This window comes from Convolutriloba macropyga, chromosome 2 (assembly GCF_964194025.1).
Source record: "Convolutriloba macropyga chromosome 2, txConMacr16.3, whole genome shotgun sequence".
NCBI classification, from domain to species: Eukaryota; Metazoa; Xenacoelomorpha; order Acoela; family Convolutidae; genus Convolutriloba; species Convolutriloba macropyga.
In genome coordinates, this window is record NC_134469.1 from 28,827,348 (window position 1) to 28,852,807 (window position 25,460).

The 25,460-nt window shown below is 33.4% G+C and overlaps 2 protein-coding genes across 7 annotated transcripts in view; both read left to right on the forward strand.

Annotated features, from left to right (window-relative positions):
• The window catches only part of LOC142358608 (uncharacterized), a 591,411-nt gene that overhangs the window by 158,132 nt on the left and 407,819 nt on the right, over window positions 1-25,460 (forward strand). The gene's annotated exons all lie outside the window — the stretch shown is intronic.
• Window positions 1-25,460, forward strand: part of LOC142358596 (innexin unc-9-like) — a 134,197-nt gene that overhangs the window by 65,439 nt on the left and 43,298 nt on the right. For 5 of the 6 annotated variants that reach the window (XM_075410035.1, XM_075410030.1, XM_075410031.1 and 2 more), the window contains exon 2: window positions 63-1,404. In XM_075410035.1, coding sequence (XP_075266150.1) covers window positions 1,266-1,404 — 139 coding nt within the window. In that variant the 5' untranslated portion in view covers window positions 63-1,265. Of the gene's footprint in view, window positions 1-62; window positions 1,405-10,706; window positions 11,297-25,460 lie in introns of those variants that run through there. The other variant, XM_075410029.1, reaches the window with a different exon arrangement.

The window sequence follows — 25,460 nt, forward strand, 5'->3', positions numbered from 1 at the left end:
CGTTTAAACTGTAGAATTATAAATCGGCTTTTTACAATAATTGATAGGAATTCGTGTTTCAGGAATTGCACCTTCATTTTGCCATCAATAATGTAAAACGAAGACATATTTGTTCCCTCTTATTCGACATTGCATGGAATAAAATGCACAAATCAATGAAAACGTCAGAATAGCGAAGCAATTATTTCAGAAATTGCCAATTCGAAAATCGTTAACCTGGCGCTGATTACTTGATTCGTTATTCAAAGTTAACGGCGCGTGAACAAATAGTTCAATTTATTGGATCTGAAATCTAATCATGCTTTGATAATTATCCTGAACTTCCCTAAATTTTATTCCTTATATTTTTCCCTACCAACCAGTTTTATCAGCAATTATGAAACGAATTAAGTGCAGTCGGCACGAGTTATTCAGTGGCATCTTTTTGATGTACCTCGACTTCAGCAGTCATCACTATTTATTTACCTAGTTAGTAAACCAATTGACAAAAGCTGCTTCGATTTAATGTTTTTTAGTTCATAAATTGAGTTAGTGTTTTTCAATAATTTTGATAACAACTAACAAACGGTTTATTGTTTGTGTTCAAAGTATTGCATAAATACAAAGTTACTTACAGGTTATAAACGATCTCAATTATGGAAATGTATAGTGGTAATTAATAATTCAAACTTAATTTCCATTGCAATTTTTCTCCCATTTGATTTCATCACATTCATACCCCTGATATCTTATGAGATGGAAACTTTCTCTGGTTATTCCAAAAGCACAAATCTGTTTTTGTTTCTATTCCTTACTTCATAATGATTTTCCATATATTATACTAAGCTACCATTTAGTGAAAAATATTTCTCAATGATATGGTTTGTTGATAAGTTTGGACTTTCCTTGAGTCAAAGAGCAGAATACTTAAAAAGAAGTCTTGTATAATTTGACCATGAAGCGGCAATCAATCACTTTAACATTTAAATTACTACAGTTATGATTATCGTTATTCTTTTTGAGTTGTTACATACCTAGTTATCAGTTATATAAACCGGAGTTACCCAAATAGTAATCAGCGTACATTAACGGTCTGTTATTTTCAATTGTTGTGTGGTTTTGTTATTTATCAAAAAAAACAGACAAGAACAAGAAGGTATCCACTGTTAGAAGGGAATCTACAAAACCAAGGAATCCATTTGTACAAACATAACAGGATACGCAGAAGCAGTGTTTGAGTACTGGTGACTCTAGCTAGTCAAAAAAGAAGAAAGTAAGAAAGAGAGATGATAGCACACATTCTGAAGGCACTGATCTCAGTGCAGACAGCCTCGGATGGTGACTGGGTGGATAGACTGAACCACAGATTCACTGCAATGATACTAGTAGTACTTGGAATACTAGTATCCACAAAGCAGTATGTTGGTAAGTCATTCACTCACTCACTCCTTTTTATTAAAAAATATAGCGTGTTCCATAAAGTTGAAATAAGCGAACGTTCGAAAAACGCCAAAAACGTTCAACTGAGCATCAATGTGGTCATTTGAATGTCAACGTTTTGTCCATTAAGCTTTCATTCATCAATTTTTTCTACTTGTTTTAAATTTGAACTTTGACCTTTGAACTCTAACCTGTGGCTTTCGAAACGTTCGCTTATTTCAACTTTATGGGACACGCTATAAAAGTTCAAATTTAAAACATGCAGAAAAAATCGATGAATTGAAGCCTAACGCGCAAAACTTTGACATTCAAATGACAACATTGATGCGCAATTGCATGTTTTTGTTGTTTTCGAACGTTCTCTTATTTCAACTTTATGGGACAGACTATGATTAATTCTGTTTCTGCGTAATCGATGCAGTGTACTAACTCAAACCTGTTCTCAACGATTTTTCCAATATTTCTCATTTTTGGAACTGTCCTTTTCGGCGAGCATAATTGCTCTTTTTTTAGTTAGTATGGCAACTCTTTTGCGTTGGGAACTTAAACGTCTTACCTTGATTGTAGCCAAGAGTGGTCAGGCTATGGTCAAGGTGGAGCTATAGTTAAGTAGCAGCTCATCCTCAGAAAAGCGCATCCTGCTCAAATCATTTCCTTTAGCATCATCTAACATCTGGCATGAGTTATGCAAAAAACATTTCTCTCCGAATAGTGTACATGAAATTACTTATCTACATCATTTTAAATTTTCAGAGTCAAAGATTTTAAATTTAATTTACCAAATTTGATAAAACAGTCTGAAATTCAAAAAATTTAGCAAAAATTTGGACGAAAAACTCATCAAACCATTCAGCGACCCTCTTCTATCTTTAGAGGTAAAGCCAATAATACACTATCAATGACAATTTTTAGAAGGTTAACAAAATTTAGCAAAATCAACAATAATTGGTTCTAAAATTATGGAAAATATGAACAAGACAACAGAAATTGATCTACTATTCACAAGAATTTAAACCCCAATAAATCCCGGGAAGAAACGAAATTCAAAAGATCTTTATAGTTATATGATCTATGCTGGACGGGTTTTTTAATGATAACACTCAAAACTGTGTACGACAAAAATTTCAACCGGCCGAAATTGACTGAACGAACAAAATTCATTTGAGTAAATAGTACCTCCCTCGGACTAAAGTGGGGTCAGAACAATTCTTAATCAACATTTGCTGTCAGTTTCTTTTGTTCTTGTCCGAAAAAACCTACTAATGTGGAATGGAATTTGAACATTTAATGCAGTTGTGAACACTGAATTTTTCAACTCCGAACCTCAAAATATGTTAGAGAGGGACCGCAACCTGGGGTGCATTCTGTTTCGAAAGTGAAAGTTGAAAACTTTAATTACTGTGATTATGCGGCTAATTGGCTGAATTCGTGTCATTAAGGTCGATTAATGAAGAAAATCAATTACATATATTTGATACCAAAACAACTTGATAATGAAAATAAAGCTTTTGGCATAATCGACAAAGGAGTTGCATTCTTATAAAAAAAAGATTTGTTTAATTGCTGTTTCTCAATGACTTACCGTAAACATAATCTGACCTAACTCATAGTAAAAATTAATGTCATTCCCTTGCAGATTTTTGAGCCTATATCAGTCGATTTTCATGTTTTCTAAAAAAAGTTTCAATCTAGGAATCTTTTAGAAAGAGATATTCATATGTGTATATCGCAACGGTATTTGAGAACACTTCCATAAAATTTTTTAATGAGTTTATTACTGAGTTTATTGAGTTTAATACTGAGTTTAATGAGTTTATTAATGAGTTTACTGCTAATATAACTTTGTTATTTTCTCCCAATATCTTCTCAAAAGTGTTCCGCAAAGTTTAAGCACTTCGTACGTTGTCTTTAAATTGAACTCTATTGTGAAATGTATTTGGCGATGATGTTCCGAGATACCGTTAACGTTCCGATGTCTCTTGTAGTGAAAGTCTTCATGAAATTTATCTCAAAGACAAAAAAAAGTAATGGTTCTGAGCTAAATACATTTTGAGTCGCCAAATACATTTCACATTAGAATTCAATTTAAAGACAACGTACGAAGTGCTTAAACTTTGCGGAACACTTTTGAGAAGATATTGGGAGAAAATAACAAACAGTTATATTAGCAGTAAATTTCGTCTCTCATTACGTTTTCTTTGAGTTAGCATTGTGATTTTTCAGAGTAAATTCAGAAAACTTGTTAGAATATTTTTACTTTTTCAGTTACGAGATTACAGCTCTAAAGTGTCGACATAAATCAAAGCCAGATACGCCAAATATACCAGCGCAAAATTTGGAAAAAAAATAATTACATAGGAGTTGACAAGCTTTTATTGCTCCGACCCCATTTTCGTGGCGAGGAACTGCATGCTCAAACGGTTTTTTTGTTCAGTCATTTTTTGTTGATCGATATATTTATCGTACAAATTTGTGAGTGGTATCATTAAAAAGCCCGTCCAGCGTAGAAAATATAATTAACTAGACTTTCGTTTTTTTCCATGGAAATCTCGAGCTTTAAAGTTGTGAATAGTAGACCGATGTCCGTTGTTTTCATTCACATTTTCCGTAATTTTTAACCCATTTTTGTCAATTTTGCAAATATTTGTTCAAATTAACAACAACACTGTCCTTGGTTTTAATTTTAAGGATAGATGAGGGATGTTGAATGGTTTTTTATGAATTCTTTGGATAACATTTTTGCTAAACTTTTCGAATTTCGGAAGTTTTGATCAAAAAATTGCTTTTTTTAGCCCACTTTGCCCAGAATACAGACCTGCAAACTAATGACACAATATTTGTAAGCAAAATATGAGAATTAGTTTAACTTCTGCTTCCTAAAAGAGATCTCTTGTATTATAATTTTGCACGTTTTTGCTAATTTAACTGATATAAATCCAAAATGTATCATTTTTTCATTAAGTAATTTGCCAAATTATCTAGTTTGCATTATTTTGGGACAATTACGGGTTATAGTTGGACGCAATGTTATATCATAAAACCTTTTCTTCACTTCATGGACACTTAAAATTAGAAATTATTCCGAATTTATCGGGGCGGGATCATTTTTTAATATTTTTGCGAAAATTTTGTTCGTCTCTGTTGATTACCGGCGTGAATTATTTAAAATCAAGATTCAATAAAAACAAAACCCACTCAAATTCCAATGAGCTCAAATGACCATAATATTTATTAGGTTTTCAAACTGAGCCCATTGTTTTTATTGCTTTGTAAATTGTTTTAGTAAACTTAAACTGAGTTCTTGCGTGCTGCCTGGATTTGGTTTTTGCATTTTCTTACCTCAGTCTCACTAATCAAGTAAATACAATTTGCTTTTCTAATTGTTACAATTAAAAATGAATACTGCTTTGATTTGATATCTAATGGCTCTTATGACTTTGCATATATTTGTTTTTAGAAAGTATCAGTAAAACTTTGAACATCTCATCTTTTTATCTTAATTCCGTCAGTTTGCAGCTGTGTCTCAGTAAAAACGGCTCAATTTTCTTTTTATGTGCAATAATTTTTTTTTGCTAAATTTAATTATAATAATTATAACTAATATTTGTCCTACAAATTTGTAAGTGGTATCGCAAATTTGCGCCACCTTTACATTGCGCAACAAATTGGACTTGCCACTAGAAATGCGCAACCATTACATGGTTGCGCAAATTTAATGCTCTTTTCTGTTTACTTAAAAAATAAATGCTTTAGTTACAAGTCCAATTGGCGTTCAGAGAATGCGGATTGGAACACATTTAAAGTTTTGGTGGATTTTTTTGAATTCGGCGACTGCGGCATCCTTCCATCGCAAATTTATTAGATTTTTTTAAAATTTTTAGCAGTAATTGTTCTCCTTTTGTTAGTTTTTCAACACACTCCGGATAACGAACAATCACAATGCCTTCAGCCAGCTGTTTAACTGAACTGAACCAGTTTAACGATTTCAGTTTATAGCTAAAAGTTTTAATGACTTCAAGTTAAATTATTTTAATTTTGTCACTTTATCTTACCTCTGTCAATATTTAGCTAATACCGGTGAAGACAGATTGCATATTTTTCTACCGAGCTGGATTCCCATCTTTATATGTGTTTTGTTTTCATTCAGCTAAAGATTTGATGGCTTTGATACTACGCACTTTTATTTATAATTTTCAATTTCTTGATATCTGCACATTTTTGAGGTTGATTCTTTGTTTCCTTGCCAGAATATTGCTCCAATGGTGAGGTTATTTTTGCGTTGAACAATATGAATGCGCAATTGAACCGATTTAATGTGCTAAGTGAATTGCTTATGGTTTTAAAGGCTGCGACAACGTTTTCCTGTTAAATTATTTGATTTTTTTTAATTTGACTGACTTTTTGGTTCTCATATGCCTTTCAAATATTTAATCGGCTCGTTAACGCAATACAGAGTTTTGGCTGAGACCAGTTTATCTCGTCTTTGTCTTTTGCTATATGAAGAGTGGTAGAGAGACTGTTCTGGAAAGCTACACGATGGAGTAAGTTATTGGGAGGTTGAAATCGCAACCCGATTTGAACACGATGTCGTCCTCTCAAAGATATTCAGCACGTCAACTCGACTTCGCCCGCCTCGGAGGTTAATTACTTCTCGATAAAGATAACGAGCGTGTGCTAATACTCATGAACGATGTTTCATTATTGAGAAGAACTAAACCATTTAGTCAACAAACCTTTTTAACAAATTTAGTCAACAACAAAAATTTTGCCTTTTTTTCCGACACCTCATTTCAATCTGGCAATCAATTTAATTTTTCCGTTTGGGTCTTATCCATTCTTGCCCCAAATTTTATCATAGTGGCGGGAGACTTAGCTTCACGTCCATAATTCAAAAGTGAACAGAAAGTGATCAAAATTGGAAGGAAGGCGTTGCAGGAGCTAATTTGTGATATAAATGACGTCACTTTTTTGTGTTGGTTGTTCAGTTGTGGAATTGAATTGTTCAGTTGTGAATTGGGTGTGAGTAGTGTTTTGGTAACAAGTAGTGCTTTTGTTGAGTTTAAACACTGCCCTTGTTTACCCTCTTTTGTGCTCGCGAAGGGAGTGTGGGGAGCGAACACTCATTTCAATATCAATCTGCCCTCCTTACACCCCCCCCCCCCCGCCTCCCACCTCTTACTTCGTCCACGTGCTCCCTGTCCGCTAGGGTACATAGGGTCCTCCCAATGCCTCTCTCTCCCTTAATTGTGTTACTCCCCATATTTCTCCGCCTTTGTTAACATGGACAAACAGTCTGAACAATCAAACGAAATCAATGGTAGAAGTTATGTGCAACATAACTAAGCATTCTTTTAACACCACTTGTGTAGTAGGTAGTCAGAATCCGATTCAAAATCAACCTTTGAAACCACTAAAGCAAAAGTGGGGCACTGACAATGTTACAAAAATAGTGGCACATAGGAATTTTAATCATGTACTCACATACATTGACATTTGCGTCTAAATTTTTATTCATTGTTCAAAGTGTGCACAATCCTGCAGCTCGAACATAATTTGACATCGCTTTAACTCAACAAAGTTTCTAAAAAAGTTGAAGCTAGTCGATGTAAGTAAAAATACTTAAACTGTATGATTATATTGACAATAATTATCATGAAGCTATTTTCATGTCGATGGGAAGATATCCACTTCGTCATTTTGTTAATGTCACCCATACAAAAGCCAGGATGTTACCAAAAACGAAGATTCGTCGTTCACGTTTTTTCTGTTAACTGCAATCAAAATATAGGCTTGTTTTGAAAGGAAATGGAAAGTAAGTTCAGTAAAAGTTTTCATTATTGTTCAAGGTTTTTTTCATTACAGTTTGTGTGATTCTGAAAAGACAGAATAAAATTAGTTTTAATCGAGAAACAACTAAAAATTCGATATGAAGTGGCCCAAAGTTTTATTGAAGAAATTGAGCGTTCAAATACAAAAATCTTTTCAAGGTTTTTCTTTTCAAATAGAAAAATCTTTTCAAATAGAACAAACAATACTGGTTGCATCGCCAAAAGGGAAATCGTTCTGTTAGGTAATATTTCAGACTATCATTTTTAATTGTCTTTTAGGAAGTTCATTTTTCTTCAGGGCGCATTGTTTCCAGCTATTAGTTTAATCTAGATTCAAACATTTTGACGACATGGGTGTGCGACAAATGTACAGTACTGCCTCTCCGCATTTTACTGAATTTCGAACAAAGAAAATTTAAATTTTTTTGTGGTCAATAAAAATGCCCAAGTAAATTTACGGACTCTGTCATAACTATCGGTGTTCTTTTCTTTCCTGCGCTTGTTTAATGATGGTTGGTTTTGAACTGATTTACATTTTTGTTTGTTTCTGTTTTTGCGGTTCTTCGTTCTGAATCGTACAATAACTTTTGTGCTCTTTTCATGCGAAGTGAAGTGAACTTCTGCAAGATGGAACTGTTAACATTTTTATTATGCAAGAAATTATGGCTGACTGTACATTGTTTGAGACAAGAGAAGTTCGAGGTTTCAAATTTTGGAAGTCGTATTGTAGTAATCTAAATTTCTAATTACTCACGTTCGTTCTATGTTTCATAAATTTTTCCTTTTTAATTTTTGTTCATTTCAAGTCAATTATTTCAACTAAGCACATATTGACAATTGAATCATTGCAAAAATTATAGTCTCTTTCGGAGAATTTAATATAAACTGAAAATGATAATGGCATTTCTTGTATTATCTTTATTAGAAAAATTAAATTTGATTGTTAAGACCGTAAATAGTTGTTTTGTGTTTTTTTTTTGGATCACAATCATTGCTCTTGATTTTGAACCCTTTCCTATTCGTTTCTATGTAATTTTGAGACATATTTTAGTTGGAGAAAGAGTGTTATTTTGAAAGCTTACCCAATTCTTTAAAAATTGTGTCTACATTAGTTAAAAAAAGGTTGCGTTTGTTGCTGTTGAAGCATAGTTTTTGCAAATGCTTTAAATTCCTCGGACAATTGAAATGCTGAAGCAAAAGCAAAGCAAACCGTAAAATAAGACATCAACCCTGTATAGTTGTTCCACCTTGTTTTTCAAAAACTTAAATACTTAATGCAATCGTCTCTTCTCTTCAATCTTTTTATTCAATTTTTTTTTCGTTTACAACTAGTGTCGAAAAAGATATGCGTCAAATTTAGCTCTCAGAATTTAGAATTTTTCATATGTGCTCTTATAATTTTTCTTTTACACAATTAGAAAAAATTGGAATAATATGAAATTTCGAAGGAAGAATTGAAAATGGAAAAAAACGTCTATCGGGAAGTATATACGTTGGGCATTGCAAACCTTCATTCTATATAATTGAATTTGCCTAAAAAGAAGTTCCATTTATATTATTATGCTCAATTTCTAAAATTTCAAAACACAATCTAAACTGTTGATTTTGTTTTCTTGAAAATTTTGAAAACAAAATGAATAATTCTGCCCTTTTAAAAAACGATTAAAAGTTTAAATTACCGTCATCTCTGTTTGGTTTATCTTGTATCTGCAAGGTACATTTCCAAAGACTTTCACGTAGTTAACCAGATACAGAATTAGATAAAAACAAAACGGAATTTGACCAAAAAAGAGCTAGGAAAAAATATGGAACGATAAACAAAGTGTAACCTTTTAAACAAATGACCAATCTGTTTTTTTAGTTTATTTTGACTGAAAAAATAATATTTAGTTATTTCCCGCCCTGTAACCGACAAGTGCTTTTAAGTGCCAATAATTTCAGCTAGAGTTCACAAAACAACAACAAACTCAATTTCAGTTGTTTCCTGAGAACCGATATACAATTTTTCCGATTTCTGAAGTTAGTTTAAGGAGCGAAAAGCTTGAAGATATGAATTGAAGTTGTTTTTACGAATTTAAGGACAACCTCAAAACTTTTCTTCAAAAAAAGAAAGGGAAACCTCTTTAACTCTATAGTTTATTTCCAAGTTATTAAATTGATTTCTTCTACTACTCTGACGAATATCTTTCCATTGAAGAATTAAAAGTTTGGTTTCTTTAAGATATTAAGAACAGTACCTAGATTTTAAAAAAAAACAAAAAAATAGAACGGCAATAAACAAAATTTTTGATCTCTCTCTTTTTTTAAATCCTTGAACCAATCCCCTTTTTTTAGTCGGGATTAGGTAAATTCCCGGGTCGAAATCGAATTGTTAACTTGCAAGAACTTGCAAGTTTCTTGCACGTTCTTACAAGGCTATGCATCGCCTTGCATGCTTTTCTTCCAAAAACTTGCAACTTATTACATGTTAACCATTTGACTTACAAGTTCTTAAAAGTTAACTATTTGACTTACAAGTTCTTAAAAGTTAACCATTCGACCTAAAAGTTAGCCATTCGACTTAAAATCCATACAGGTTAACCATTCGGCTTAAAAGATAAAGGGCATGCGTTCCTACAAAAGTGCATGCGATATAACTTCTCAAAAGATAATCTTTCTGCCGATATTGTAGCAAAAACGAAAAAGTTAAGTAGCATTAAATTTTGTTATCCAAATTGAGCAACTAACACCCACGCGCTTTTTACGGTAAACGACAGAATGTTATTGTGAACTTAAACAATGAGAGTTCAGCTTGACCGGAACGAACTCGCGAGAAACAAGTTAGCCGTTGTACTTGCAAATTCTTACCAGTTGGCCATTTGGTCTGGACCCGGGTACTCTAATAATGTGATCAAACTTTAATTATGTAATTGATCGTCTCTAAAAATTTTTAAAAGGAGCACAAAGAGGAGCAAAATTTTGCTTACAACTCACCGAGGTAATATTCAGAAAACCCCATAAAAGTAATAATTAAAAGACCCTCAATTGATTAAATATTGACATTTTGAAGGAGATCTCACCTAGTGCTGATAATAGCACGTTTCAATGACTTTATTAGTGGTTCGTTATCGAATTATTCTCAAATCATCATAACAACATTTTTTAAAGTAGGCATGGAACATAAAGTTCTATGGCACCAGTTTTCACTGATTTGAATTGTAAGAACACACTTATGGAAGGTGTGAAATGCTTCTCACTCATGCTACCTTCTTTGACCGCTTGAGGGCCAACAAACCAAAAAACACCTACCCTGAAAAATGACCCAAAACGGTCGAATTGAAAACGGCATGATGCCACTTTGAAATACTTGCAGTTTAATTGATTGTCTTTTTCTGGGATCAAACTCCTTACAACTGATATAGATTCTCGATAGGAGGTATATTTTACGAAATTAACATTTTTTTGTTTCTCATGCCATTTTGGATGATTAGTTGATTCCATTTGATGTTAATATAATTGATGGGGTAATTTGACGTGGTCGAAAAGTAACCCAATTCAATAGAGTGCTCTTATGTTTTCTGTGTTTGATATTTAAACCTGGGAGAGTATAAGCTGAAGAGATTGAGAAAAGAGCATCTGCAGTTAGTTTCCGCTCAGTGTCCAATTGTGTTACTAGTGGGACGATACTTTCTAAGATTTCAATCACAAATCCAATCAAAACTCGTCAATTATTCACGCCACTTAGCAGATGGAGTACTGTAGCTAAAATAGCACACTAGTATAGCGGACCAGGTATTGTTAAGAATTGTGTTGTTTACATTCACTTCACAATTCAGGCTAAAACAGCACTTGAGAAACTGCTTGGACGAGTGAGTGAGCTATTTTGAATTTGAATCAGTGTCTCTTTTCCTCTGTTTGAAACGTGCAAATGTTGACAACTCTCAACACCTTTTTCAAAGTGATTGTTCATTCCGCAAGTGACGGTGATTGGCTCGACAACCTGCACAGTTTTTACACTTTTGCTGTATTCTTGTTCTTGGCCGCCTGTGTTAGTGCACGACAGCTGGTCGGTAAGTCATTCCCCCTTTTTAGGCAAAATTTTCTATTGGGTTCCATCTCAATAGTTTGTTGATAGTATAACCATTAACGTCCTTGTTAACCCTATGCGATTCGTACGAAGAAATATGACATGATATAAAACATTGCACGTTTACTGAAATGTCAACCTGGGACATCGAAACCTGGAAAATCTGCCGAGGTCACGACATGCTTCATTCCGCTAAATACCAGAATTTGCAACACTTTTCCCATAACCAATACAAAAAGATGGGCAATGAATTGAAGGCAGGCCAAGACTAACCAGGTCATAAATGCCGTGAGATAACCTATAATTTAAGAAGTCTTGTTATACTAAAATCTAGACAAATTGCAAATGCAATTTAATTTTGTTCTAAGAAACTTAATAAACTCATTGATAGAAAATAATCTCACCAATTTTTTAAAGTTCAGCAGGATTTTGTGATCTCTACATTTCTTGATGCAATGATGTTTCAATTTGAATCAAAAGTTAAAGTTAAGATCTCTTGAAAAATTGTTTTATAATTTTTCAAACTAAAAATTGCGTTATATTAACCTTGACCTCAAAAATGAAAACATAAATTTTTCATAACACAATTAAAGTGGTGCAATTTTGAAAAATGTGGAGATATTTGAAAGTTGAACAAATTGTTTTAAAACCTTATAGACTGATTGATTAAAATTGCTCAATGAGGGCAATTTTATCTGCCAATTGGTTTTTTTTCGACTATTCGATGTTACCTTTCAACCAAGTTTTTGTTCCGAAACTCTTAAGGGGAGAGGAACTATATACTCAAATGGTTTTTCTGTTATCAGACAATTTTGACCGATCGATATATTCATCGTACAGACGTTTGAGTGGTATCATTAAAAAGCCCGTCCAGCGCAGAATATGGAATTAATAAGCTTTTTTGAATTTCGTTTTCAAGAGCGAGTTATCGTGGTTTACATTTTTGTGAATATCAGAAAAATTTGCCTGATTTTTATTCACACTTTCCGGAATTATCGCTTAAAATTTCGTCAATTTTGTTAAGTTATGTAAAAATTGTTAACAACAGTACTGTTGAATATATTCTAAACAACAAAAACGTTTTGTCGATTATTTTGATTATATTTTTTTGGCCAAAACTTTGGCTAACTATTTCAAAATTCAGCCTTTTACATCAAAAATTGCCCGAAATAGGCTACTTTAGTCCACGCTGATTAAATCTGCCGGAAGTAGTGGTTATCGAAAACGCAGCATTTATTTTGATCTCTTAACTAACAAATTATCTAGATCTATAACATACGAAACAATTGAGCATTCTTATGGGATGAACAGCAACAGTAAGTCTGCTTTGGTACACTCTTGCACTGTTACAACCCAAAAATAATTCCAATTTTAGTCAGTCGGTCTTTTTATTTTAAAGAAAAAAATTGATATTCTCTTTGTTAATTACAGAACAGAACAATACAAATCAAAGCTCACTGTCAATAGGTCCAAGTGGCTTCCTAAGCAGTTTGGACCTGTCGAAACATTATATCTAATTTTTCACCCGAACAGTTATAGTCGCTTAGATTTTTAGAAATGTTTGATTTTTAAATAAACATTGGCTTATTGAATTTTGCCACTATTTTTCTCTCAATTTGGTCAACTTGTAGCTTAGTGTCCGCAAACAAAAACTGCTTTTTCTTCTTTTTTTCTGCTGTATTAAAATTGAATCTTTTTTGAGATTTTACGCGTTAAGTTTTCTGGCTTTGAAACTGCTGGATTTCATAATATTTTTTTGATTTTTAGTTGTTGGCCCATTTTTCACGTTTTCTTATTACGTTTTATCTCAATATCCTATCAATGAAAGTTTACATATAACCTTATGGGCGTTCAAAATAAGGAACAATAGAACGAATAGAAATCTTTAGAGGCATAGATGAATGTTGTAACGGCTTCGACAACCCTTCTCAAAGAATTTTTTTTCATTTGTCTTTAACTGTCGTTTTCAATTTGTCTTTTTAGTCGCATGAAATTGCCCGGATAATAACAGGTCTCTTTGACTTTTTTGGAGGACTAAATGAGCATATATTCTGATTTCAAAAACTGGCTGATACCTTTCATGACTCTGAAAACAATTGTTTCCAAAAATTATAAAAAAATCATTTCAACTTCGCATTTTTGTACATTTTGTCTCTTTGTTACCTAGTCTTGTTAATTGCAGGTCACATATTGCAATATTGCTGTCAAGGTAAAGTTTTTTTGTACTGAATCTAATGTTTTTAAAGAATTCGATTTGAACTTACTGGCTTCTACACGGGTTTTTTGCAAAAAAAATTAATTTTGGATTTTTGTCTATATTGGACGCTCTTTTTGTAGACATAAGACATACTCTGAATAAATAAGGTCCTAGTGATATTTTGGACAAACCAATGCTCCTATTTATTATTTTCAGTTTGCATTTAATGCCTTTGAAAATAATTGTTTTCGAACAATACAAAGGTATTTCTTAATTTTTCCTCTTTTTCCATTTTTTGTCTTCTTTTTATCTAGTCTCATTACTGAGAGGTCACAAACCACATTTTAAGGTTTTTTTGAAAAAACGCAATGAAACATGTTTTGAGGGTCGAAATATGCCTTACGGCGTCGACAAATTTTTCTCTCAATTTTTAATTGAATTTTTGTTTGTTGTCTCTATTTGTTGTGCTTTTTGTAACAGCATAAAAAAATTGAGTAGTGAAAGATCTTGATGCTCTCCTATGGATTTATCAAAGGCATAGGTTGCTGTAAAACATTTAGATATTTTCAGTTGATATCTAATGGTTTTCATTACTTTTGAAATTAATTGTTTTTAAAAAAAAAGAACTAATTTTTTTTAACTTTGCTGATTTTGTTCTTTTGTCTTATTGTTACCAAACCTTATTATTGACTGGTCCCATATCTTTTCAAATAAATACAAGTTATTTTTTTAGTTTCAGTTTTCTCTGACGCTATCTTGACTTTGTTATTAATGTTTTTAATGGACATAGAGTTTTGGATGTAATTAATGTTTGTTGTTGTTTTTTGATTTTGTATTTCGTCTAGCCTTGCTTTCTTAATATTGGCAGAACGCATCAATCTAATGCGGTTTTTTATTTCATCGGATTATTTGCGTTGGAGGCTATCTTCTTGTCCATGCACCAAGTTTTTTGAAAAATCCTTTAGTTTTTAGTTTGTTTTATCTGTTCCTCATTTGATAGACAATTATGTCAAAAATGTGATGAGCGGGGTCGGAACTTTATGTGCAAACGCACATTACCGAGGCTCCTTGTTGTATTTAAAATTGCTTGTACAAGAAGAAAAATTTTTCTCAATCATGGAAAAAGACCGAAATCTATTAGCAATTTTCATTTAATTCAAAATGTTTGTCTTAATTTTGGATTTCGATTCAAATTTCTGGATTTTTGCTCGACCCAAGCTTTAAAAATTTTGCGATTTGTTGCATCAATTACACCGGATGACAGATTACAAAAACCTAGGGAAAGTTACTGCAAAAGAATTATATAAATTCAAGAAGCTATATAGTCAATTGTAACAAACCCTCTGCCGTCTTTCAATTCAGATGCCACTTGGGCATTTTTTACGAAGAAACCAATCCACAATTCTTTGCAAATATTGATCGATAAGTCAAAAATTCGGGAAAAGGACAACAGTTTTAGAAAAAAAGAATATTTAACAATGAGATAGCTCTTTCATACAACGTAGTCATCCCGAACATTCGAAAGCTAATTGGGCCAAAAAAGTTATTACTGTATGAGAAGTGAGTTAATGTTGGCGCCGATGCAGTTTTACTCCCTATTAGAACTTGAAAAACCGTGAGCGTAACCGGCTCCTGAATGATGCTTAAACACACAACATTAGTCGAACTTTGGCCTATTTTTACAATTTTGGGGTGTTGAATGTCAGTGACCTTGAAATATGATAAATTTGGTGCAGTAATAGGTCCTGTTGGAACAAGTGCTATCTTATGCTGCTAGCATTCCTTATGTGTGACCTTGACACCGGTTAACCCAACCCAGCGTAACACCGCCGGCGTTATTTTCCCAGACTCTAACTGTTAATGGAAATTTGAGCTCGCAAGATGAAAGCTAATTTAATATGCTAGTGCATCAACTAAAAATCTTCTACGGATTCCAGTTTTGTGATGTAATTATTTCCCATTATCCTAAAAAAGGTGCTAATTCGAGATTCTGCCGACCTTGAAGGTCAAATTTACCCGTGAAAATGTGGTTTGGGAACAATTGTGCATTAATCTTTCCCCGGTTTACATCAACAAGGAGGCTCGGTAATGTGCGCACGCACATAAGGTTCCGACCCCGCTCATCCACATTTCTGAGTTAATTGGCTACCAAATGATGAAGAGTTGGAAAACCTTCAACAACATACATATCGTTCAAAACAACGAATGTAATACAATCATGTTCCGCTTTTTCACCCCTACTCAATTAACCCCCAATCATTTAACCCCGATTTATTCACCCCTGTATCATTTAACCCCTCTATGTTTTAACCCCTCTATCATTTCAGCCCGATTTTATTCTTTCTATAAAATAATGATTATTAAATTAGCAATATAATCATTTGGCTATGCCTCGCGGGCCATGGCCATACCTCAGCGGCCCGTGGTATTTGATATAAAACTATCAGAACCGAACGTGGGATTAGTTTATCCACTTAATCATGTCAAAACATGCTTTAACGTCGACTGCTAATTGGCGGGATGAAATGATAGAGGGGTGAAACGATAGAGGGGCTAAATGATAGGGGTGAATAAATCGGGGTTAAAAGATTCGGGGTTAAATGAATAGGGGTGAAAAAAGCAGAACCGAATACAATAATTCCATCCTGGAGGGCCGATGAACGTCGTTGAAAATAGTACTACTAGAAAGGACAATAGTAAATATCAAACAACAAACACTATAATTAGGACCAAAACTCGTTGGCTATAGTAAATAAAATCATAAAAATCAAACTCGCATCATTTAAAACCTAAACAAAACAATTTAATCTATACTTCATTAGAAAGTCCATGAGACCTGTCCTCAGTGCGGTTGGTTAACAAGTCGACAAAAAAAGCAAAGAGGTGCGAAATTCAAAAATAGCTCAGTCTCTGTAAACACGGGTCACAACCCGTTTCCCGTGAGCTGCAATTTGATTTCTATAACGATTGTAGCTTCAAACATTTGTGTCTTGGCTTTATTACTACTGTTACTATGAGATTTAAAAAAATTGGGATTTTTTTTATTTGTACATTTTATAATTTTTTGTTTTCTTTTTAGTTTACAACAATGATCGTAGGTTCAATTGGCCTTGAAATTATGCGCAATTGAACTTTGGATGACGACATGTTCCAGTTGCTTCTTTTGGAGAAATAAATGTATATCTTAGGGGTTTCGGTTGATATCTAATGACATTAAGGACGGTAAAAATAATTTTTGACCGGAAAAACTATTTAAAAACAATGACGAAGCTCAAAAACCTAAATATGTTTTGAAAAATATATATTTTCAAAAATCATAACAGACTTAAAATTTCAGCAAACAGCAATGGATTAAGTTGCAACACCTCAGGAGGTCAACTGGGCCTGTTAATAACGAGACTAAGTCACGACCCCACAAAATAACAACAAAGATATAAAGAAGCCAAAACTTCAAACGATTTTACGAGATCACACTATTCAAGGCACTATAATTATGAAATGACGACTGCAAGAGCTGTCATTTGTTTCATTTTAACATCAGCGAGCTTTATTTATAAAAGGAGGACTACGAGGAGATGACAAAAAAAGAAATCCAAGAACTTAACAGTATAGAAACCTCGAAAACTTTTTTGTGAAAATAATGGTCAAAGCAATAGATCACAACGTATAACCAGACACAAAAAAATGTATGAATCAACAAAAGTATTTGAGACTTCTATTTTTTGGGTTCGAGTTACATGGTTACGTAAATGAAAGCGAAGAGGTACAATTAAAAAAAATTTCTTATTTCAATTTTAAATTTATTAAAACAAACAGCTATAAACTGAAATCCGTAACTAGGTTGAGTTATATGTCCTGAGGAAGCGATTGAGACCTATTGTTATCAAGTATATGGTGTACAACAACAAAAAACGACAAAAATAGGCAAAAACAACAAAATCCATTTAGTTTTGCGAGAAAACTGTCTCAGCAAAAAAAAAGCATAAAATACATAACTAAAACAATTAACATATCCCGATACGCTTTTTTCCACCGCTGTGCGTTTTCCTTACTTTGTTTTTTTTCTTATTGCTTTTGTCAGTAATCTGATAATTTGACAAGGAAACAAAATGAACTCATAAAATATACAATTATGCTCAAAAATAAAAAGAATTAAAGAAAACGCGTAGTATAAAGGGATAGAGACCATTAGTTGAACATAGGACCATTACAAACACTAATTTATAACTCAAAAAAAATGGTTTTTGCTTGTTTTTACAGAGACTGCACCCTAAATTGAGAGAAATAAGATAAAATTAGTGGCAAAGTTCAAAAATTAACCGATATTTTCCTAAAACAATAATATTCAAAGTCAAAACAGACATTAAATAACAACTGAAAGAATTGTCTAGATTGATTTATACCTCCTAAGAAGTGACTGGATCTTTCATTGCGGACAATAAGTCATTTGACTGCAAAAAAAGATAACAAATGAAATTAAAATTCAAGAATTTTATAAAGTTTTTTTTTACAAAAACCTGAGCTTATTCTGAAACCGTGTTACAATCTCGTTGGGCCTTGTTTTTTGTAAATGGTATCTGTCACTCCTTGAGCCCTGAATTGAGTTTCTTGTAAGTAAAAGAAACTAACATAAAAAACTTTTACACAGCCGAAATATTTTGAAAAAAAGTCGCGCCCCATTAAAATCTAAAAAACATATTCTCTTGAGCATCCATGGCGAGATCAAGATCATCCCAGATGTTACTACGCCTCTAACAAAACACTCACTTTTTTTCAAATGGTTGCGAAATAGATCAATTTTTGAACAAAAATTTTCAGTTTGTCAAAATTAAAAACACATTTTATAGTTATCGAGTTTTAATTTGCAAAAAACTGGCAAAAAATTAATTCCAGAAGATTCTCAAAGCCAGCAGGTGTAGATCTAGGTCGTTTGTCAGCTTAAAAAGAATTTTGCCGCCGTTTCAAGCTATCTACTTCCAGCAAATTTAAGATAAGTGAGATAAGAAAAGCAAGTTTGGTCCCGAAAAAAATAGAATTTTGAAAGATTTTTCTAACATTCTAGCCAAAAAACTCAAATCAAAGAATTCAGCAAACCTCTTTTATCTTTAGAGATGATATCAATATCACTACAGCAAAAATTTTGAACAAATTTTAGCAAAATTGACGAAAATTAGGTCAAAAATACCGAAAATGTGAATTAAAACAGATGAATTACGTGAAATATTCACAAAAATTTAAACCTCGATAACTCCCTATAAAACACGAAAACTGAAAAAATCTTTTTAATTCCACATTCTACGCTGGACGAGCTTTTTAATGATACCACTCACAACTATCTGCGATGATTATACCGATCGGCCAAAATTGACTGAACACAATAAACCCATTTGAGGATATAGTTCCTAACCCAGTAAAGTGGGTCGGAACAATAACTGTCCTATGCGACCAGTTTACTCCCAGAATCCAAAAAACCATTATTTTGTAATTTTGTCTTCTAAGTCAGAAATTTTGACATGAGAGTAATTCATGTTTTGCTATATTTTCATCTTTAACTTAATCTTTCTTGAGGTTCCTGACCTTTATGTGAATCGAAAATAAGTTGAATGTTTCAATTATTGATATGAACTTTCAATACCCAATTAAATTGTAGTAATTTTAGTTATCATCGATTAAGTGGACTTAATTTTCACCCGATTAATAGTTATTTGAGGTTTAATTGATATTTAATCATTTTTAATGTTTTAAACCGATGCATTTGGTATGGAAATGACAAATCGCCTGCATTTTTTGATCAGAGTGCAGTATTACATCCTTTGTTTGTGTATTTTATCCAAAAGCTAGCTTAGAATGCTCAAAGTTATGTATTTTATTTGATATATGTAAACAACCTGCCTGAATGATTTATGTTACATTGTCATCTGAGATATTAGTTGCAATTTTCATGCAAGAGAACTACCTGTTTTATTGGCCATTTTGATAACGAATCAATTAATATCTTTAAAACAGTCTTCTGCTGTTCCAGTTACATTGTATTCAGAGATAATTGTGCATGCAGGTTTCTTCTTCATCAAAATTTCGGCCAACTAGTTGGCTATCTGTCCAATATTAAAACCATGCATAAGGTTACTCACTAACGTGAATTAAAATTTTTCATATAAGTCGAAAGATTTTAATTTAGTTTTTTTCTCGGCAATTATGGGCCATAAAAAGTATGGCTCAAATCAATGAGAGTAGAAGCAATGTCATTACAAATCAATTAACCTACAAATCAAGAGGATTTAGCTCAATTATTTATATCTAACTTATCTCATAACACCAAAATAGAACTAACGACAAACAGATATGGTGAAACCTTGTAGAAAACAGCTAAACCGCTAAAAGCCATAATTAGTATCAGGGTTTCACCTTAACCTCAAATACCAACTGGTGGAGAAAAGTGAAAACAAAATAACAAAAGATACTGCAAAGTACAATGGAGTACTATGTAGAAAAAAAATCTACCAACCGAAAACAATTTTTTCAGCTAAGAATACTTTTTCTCACTTTCACATTATTAAAGGTTTGGTTTCTTTTTGTTCAAGGATTTTTGAGTTGTGCCAGCAACAATTTTCATCGATTATGGCCATAAAGTGGTGTCCAGCAACTTTTTTCATATTTGGATAAATAATTGCAAAATCATTTGCTCCAACATTTGAATGCAGCTTTCTATGTGAAGTTGTTAGCAGGATTAAGGACACGATAGAGCAACAACCCCGATGAGGCAGGACGAGTTTTGGCAAGATTGATATTGAAGCTGTTTAAGCACAAAAGATATTTGAGAGAATAGGAATTAATTTTAGGAGATTCAAAAGAGAAGGAAATAATGAAGATTTTAGCAAAAATGAGTCGTATATATAGTCTGAAATATAAATAAAATACTTACAGTTTACTTTTGTTAAATTCTTAGCTGCAGTTGTCGTTACAAATCTGGTAAGTATTTTTCTTTCTGAGTTTATTAATATAAGTTAATTTTCTAAGCTCTAAGATGTTTTCTAAGTTCTTTTCTGTGCTGCAATATACCCACTAAGATTGTTGCCAATAGGTAAGAATCTGGACTCGCCCAATAGTTGTTCTCGATATTGTTCGTCTTTTTGCTCTGGCAAAGATTTTGTAAGAATATCTGCTGCCATTTCATCAGTTGACGTGTAGATCAATTTGATTGAGCTGTCATCAACTCGATCTCGAATGAAATGAGATTTCGTGTCGACCTGCTATGATTGCTTATGAAGCACCGGGTTAGTTGCAAGCTTTATGCAACTCTGGTTGTCCTCTCCTATGGTTGTGGGCTCACACTGTTCGTACACCAGTTCACTAAGAAGACCACACAAGAAGATATCTTCTTAAACCGCCGCAGCTAAATCCTGGTATTCTGCTTCACAAGATGAAAGTGACACTGTTGGTTGCTTCTTGAATTGCCAACTGACAGATCACCCACTGTCTCCCAGCTTGAATATGTATCCTGTGGTCAACAGTCTATTCTCCACGTCTCCACTCCAGTCTGCTTCTGTTTCGCCAACTGGAGTGCTCTTGCTGGTTAACGTGAAAAACAGTCTAAGAGATTTAGTATATAGTAGGTATCTCAGCAAGCGCTTGCAAGCATTGAAATGCTCAACAGTTGGGTCATTCATGAAGCGTGATAAGACATTTGTGATCCACATGATATCTGGTATACTAGGTAAAATAATGAACCTACTAGACAAATAAACTCTTGTGAATCTACTGTTACTGTATCTCTTTTAGATATTTCATGTTATAGTTGTTTTCTGCTGATGTTTTACTTGGTTTACAGTCTTTCATATTGAACTGTTCTAAAATGTTTTGAGCGTACTTTGCTTGATCTAAAGTTGTTCCTTTTTCTGTTTTCGGAATTCGCATCCCAAGAAACCATTCATGATCTCCTCTGTCGTCCATTTTAAATTTTGATTCTAGTGAACTGTTCAATTTGTTGATCTCTATTGTACCATTTGCTGCCATGACTAAGTCATCAACCCGGGTTAGAAAAAACTGTTTTTCATCTTCTTTGGTTTTTAGAAAAAGACAGTAGTCGTGTTTACTTCTCTCAAAACCCTTCTGAAATAAAAAGCATATCCTGATACCAGTTTTTGACTGCTTGATTCAGTCCCAAAATTGATTTTTTAAACTTAAAAACTGACTTGTTGCCATAGCTGTCTGAATCTTCAAATATTATCGGTTGCTGTAGATAGACTTCCTTGTCTATTTTAGGATGCCAATAAGCTGCTTTTACATCCATTGATTTTAAAAAATTCCACCCATCGGCCAGAAATATTATTGTGTCTTTTTTCTTTTCGAACTAGGTCCGAAGTTTTTGTGTCATTTAAACTTTCTATCTGTGTTTTCTTTGCTTCAAACCATCTGTCGTTTTCTTTCGACTAAGAGTTTTCAAAATTTTTACGCTCGATGAACTTTATTGTTATTGCGCTTTGAGCAGCACGAGAGTAGTTTTTAATAGAGCGTTCTGGGGGTGCTCTAGACCTATCACTACGCTTAATTTCTCTATCTTTTGCTGCTTCCTTTTCTCAATCTTTTTATTTCGTCGTACTCTGACAAAAGTTGTATGGTCTTTTGGTCCACTGAAGGAATTGCTATTTGACCTAGTTTGCCTATCATTTGCAGTCTTGAGGGTGCTTTTAATTTTTATTCGTTGTGAAAATTTGACAGTTGTTTGAATTTTTGAAGGCTTTTTTTTATGTTTTTCACAGCGACTTTTGGATTTAACTGTACATCAGTTTTGTATCTTGGTTTGGCTCTAGGACTTGGTCTCTCTTGTTTAATTTCTTATTCAACTTCAGTTTCTGTATTATTTTCACTATCCCGAACACTCTCTGTTTCAGTTGATTTAAGCTCTGAATTTAACTCACTTGAGTTGCTTGTATCTTGAAACTCTTCTATTACTTCGTCTAAGTCTAGATAAAAAAGTTGTCTTCTATATCTTCGGTTTCATTATAAAAACCGTGTAAATTATAAAACGTTTCCAAAAGTAAAAAATTTGCCTAGTTTTTATGTATTGCAACAAATAAGCTGTTGTTTTATCAGAGTAATCAATGAACTTGAACAGGCACTTTGTTGCTCTTGGATCCAACCTTTACTTTGTTGGCATCACGATATTTTTATTAGGCTACAAAACCAACTCTTTTTAGATGCTCCCTTCTACGTTTTCTACCGAAATTTTTTTCAAAGGCTGACGTTGTTTTTTGTCTTTGACAGCTAAATTTCTAGCATAACATGCTGTATCTATAGCTTGAGCCCAATAGATTTCAGCAATTTTGAACCTATTAGAAGTCAATTTGCAGCCTCTACTGCTGTTCTATTAAAATGTTCTTCAACTTCATTTTGCTCGGGTGTTTCAGGAACTGTGAATTCACGAGTGGTATCAATGCTTATGCTAAGTTTTCTAAAGGCTTTATTTTTCGTAGTCTGTCCCATTATCAGTTCGCAAAACTTTTAGTCGGCCATATTGTGCAACATACACTTTGAACGTTTGCAATGCTTGAGTTTTGAATTTCGTGATTTTTACTGCTGCGTGGCCACTGAATTCATCTACGAAACTAATTGCCTATCTGTTGCCACCTGCAATTGATGGACCCACTGGTCCAACTACGTCAGAGTTAACTCTTTCTAGTTTTTGAAATGCCTTGTTATAGCTCACTTTTGGAACAAGCTTTTTCGAAATTTTTCCTAAAACACAAGTTTGTGATATTTCATCTGTTGTATTTGCTAAATCTCTAAAACTCAAATGTACAAGTCTTTTGTGCCAAAGTTTTGCTCGTCAAGTGTCCCCACTTAAGTTTGAAAAGTGGTGCTTGTTTTATTTTCTCTAAGGTTAGAAGAAAAATTTACTTCTTCTGTTCAGTCTGAAGCTTTTTTTCGTTCTGAGTTTTAGCTATGACTTACTTTTTGTGTGAAATAATTCGTGTTGCTTTTGGACTAAACTATAAACTGAAATTGAGTTTGTTTTGTACTCTCGTACATGCAGAGATTTTCCAAAAGTCAATTTTTGTAGCACAATTTTAGTGTCTTTTGCTTCCACATCGACGTCTCTTATTCCCTCAACTTTTATTCCTTCAGCTCTGTCATCGCTAGTTAGCACCAGATCTGATTTTTGCGGCTCTCATCTTCTTGTATAGTTGTAGCTCCAGCTTGAGTCTGTGCCTCGGGTTCTTACGTTTGTGCATCATTGGCATCTTCCCTCAGTGGTGCTGATCTGTGAGGCAGCTCAACTGTGTTTGTGAGCGTGCTGATGCGGCCCTTGGTTTGTGCAAAAACAGAGAAACGAGTGCTCCTTGTTGGGTAGTCCTCTCCCAACCCACGTCATCCACTTCGAACTGTTGTTCGAGGGTTCCATTCTGGAGTTTAAAATTCAACTTTACTATCAAAAATTTGATTTAGTTTTTATATACGAAGGAGCTCTCTAATTTAAGATCTTAAAACGCTCATCAATCTAGAAGAGCAAAAACTGCCAACACTGACACTACAATCTCAACCAAAACTCTATTTGCGTATCAACGGTCTGATGGCTGGGCGCATAAACTGTTAGCAGGATTGAAAACACGGTAGCACAGCAACCCCGATAAAGCAGGACGAGTTTTGGTAAGTTTGAGATTGAAGCTGTTTAGGTTCAAAAGATGTTTGAAAGCATCAGAATTTATTTTAGGAGATTCAAAAGAGAAGAAAAGAGTGAAGATTTTAGCAAAAATCAGCCGTATATATAGTCCGAAATATAAATAAAATGTTTACAGTTTACATTTGTTAAAAGGTTAATTTATCACAAATCAGGCGCTTTTGAGACGTGTGAGTGGGTGTCATTTCATAATTACATGCAAAACTTTAGTTCATTTGAGATCGTTCACAAAATTGAATTTCCCATTCAATATTAGTAAATAAATATCAATATTTGACAAACATACTGTTCAAAACTGATTCACATTCATTTTCTAAATTGTTAGCTGCTGTTTTTGTTATGAATCTGGTAAGTATGTTTTCTGTCTGAGTTTATTAACTTAAGTTAATTTTCTAAGCTCTAAGATATTTTCTATGTTCTTTTCTGTGCTCCAATAGAAGTGCTGCTCATCTTTTTGTAATTTTTTGGTTGACAATTCAAGGCAAAACACAAACATGCCTGGTTCAGAGCAAAACTATCTGTTTATTTAATTGGAAGGATAGAAACTGGAGAAGCTTGCAGTTATATCGGTACGCAATAAAAGTTGTTTTTGTAGTATGCAATGAAAGTATTGCATTAAGATTGGATGAGCAATGAATTTGTGAGGTGGTTTCCGTTTCCCTAAAGTTACCAGCCGTGGTCAGTTGAAAGAGATCAGCTGCTTTTGACTAATGAATTCATTTAATGGTGCTATTTAACATTTGTTAATAATTTAACTACCTCAGACTGAAAGAAACCATATCATATTTAGTACTCAGTACACTAGTACCTGTATACCTTCTATCTACTACACTCCAAGTGCAATTTGTTATGTAAGAGATTATCCTTGCGTCAGAGGGGAAACTGTAAGACAATCCAGCTCATTAAGGGTATTGAATTTGAATAACATTTTAATATCGTAACCTAATTGTCTAAAATAACTTCGCATTTGTCAATCACCATTTTCACTACTATCATTTAATCGCTCCTTTATATCACTAACCAGTCTTCCTGTACCTGATCATAATTATTTAGTTAATTTTTGTTACTTTGTTCGTTGGTTAGCAGCTGTTAATTGGTATCTCACTATGTTGACGGTGATTAGTACGACAATTAAAAGTTTCATAACTTCAACTCGTGATGGGGATTCGGTTGATAGGTTAAACAGTTACGTCACTTTTGGACTATTTCTCCTCATGGCAGCAGCCGTTGGCTCCAAACAGATCGTAGGTCAGTCTTCTTCAGGTATCTTTC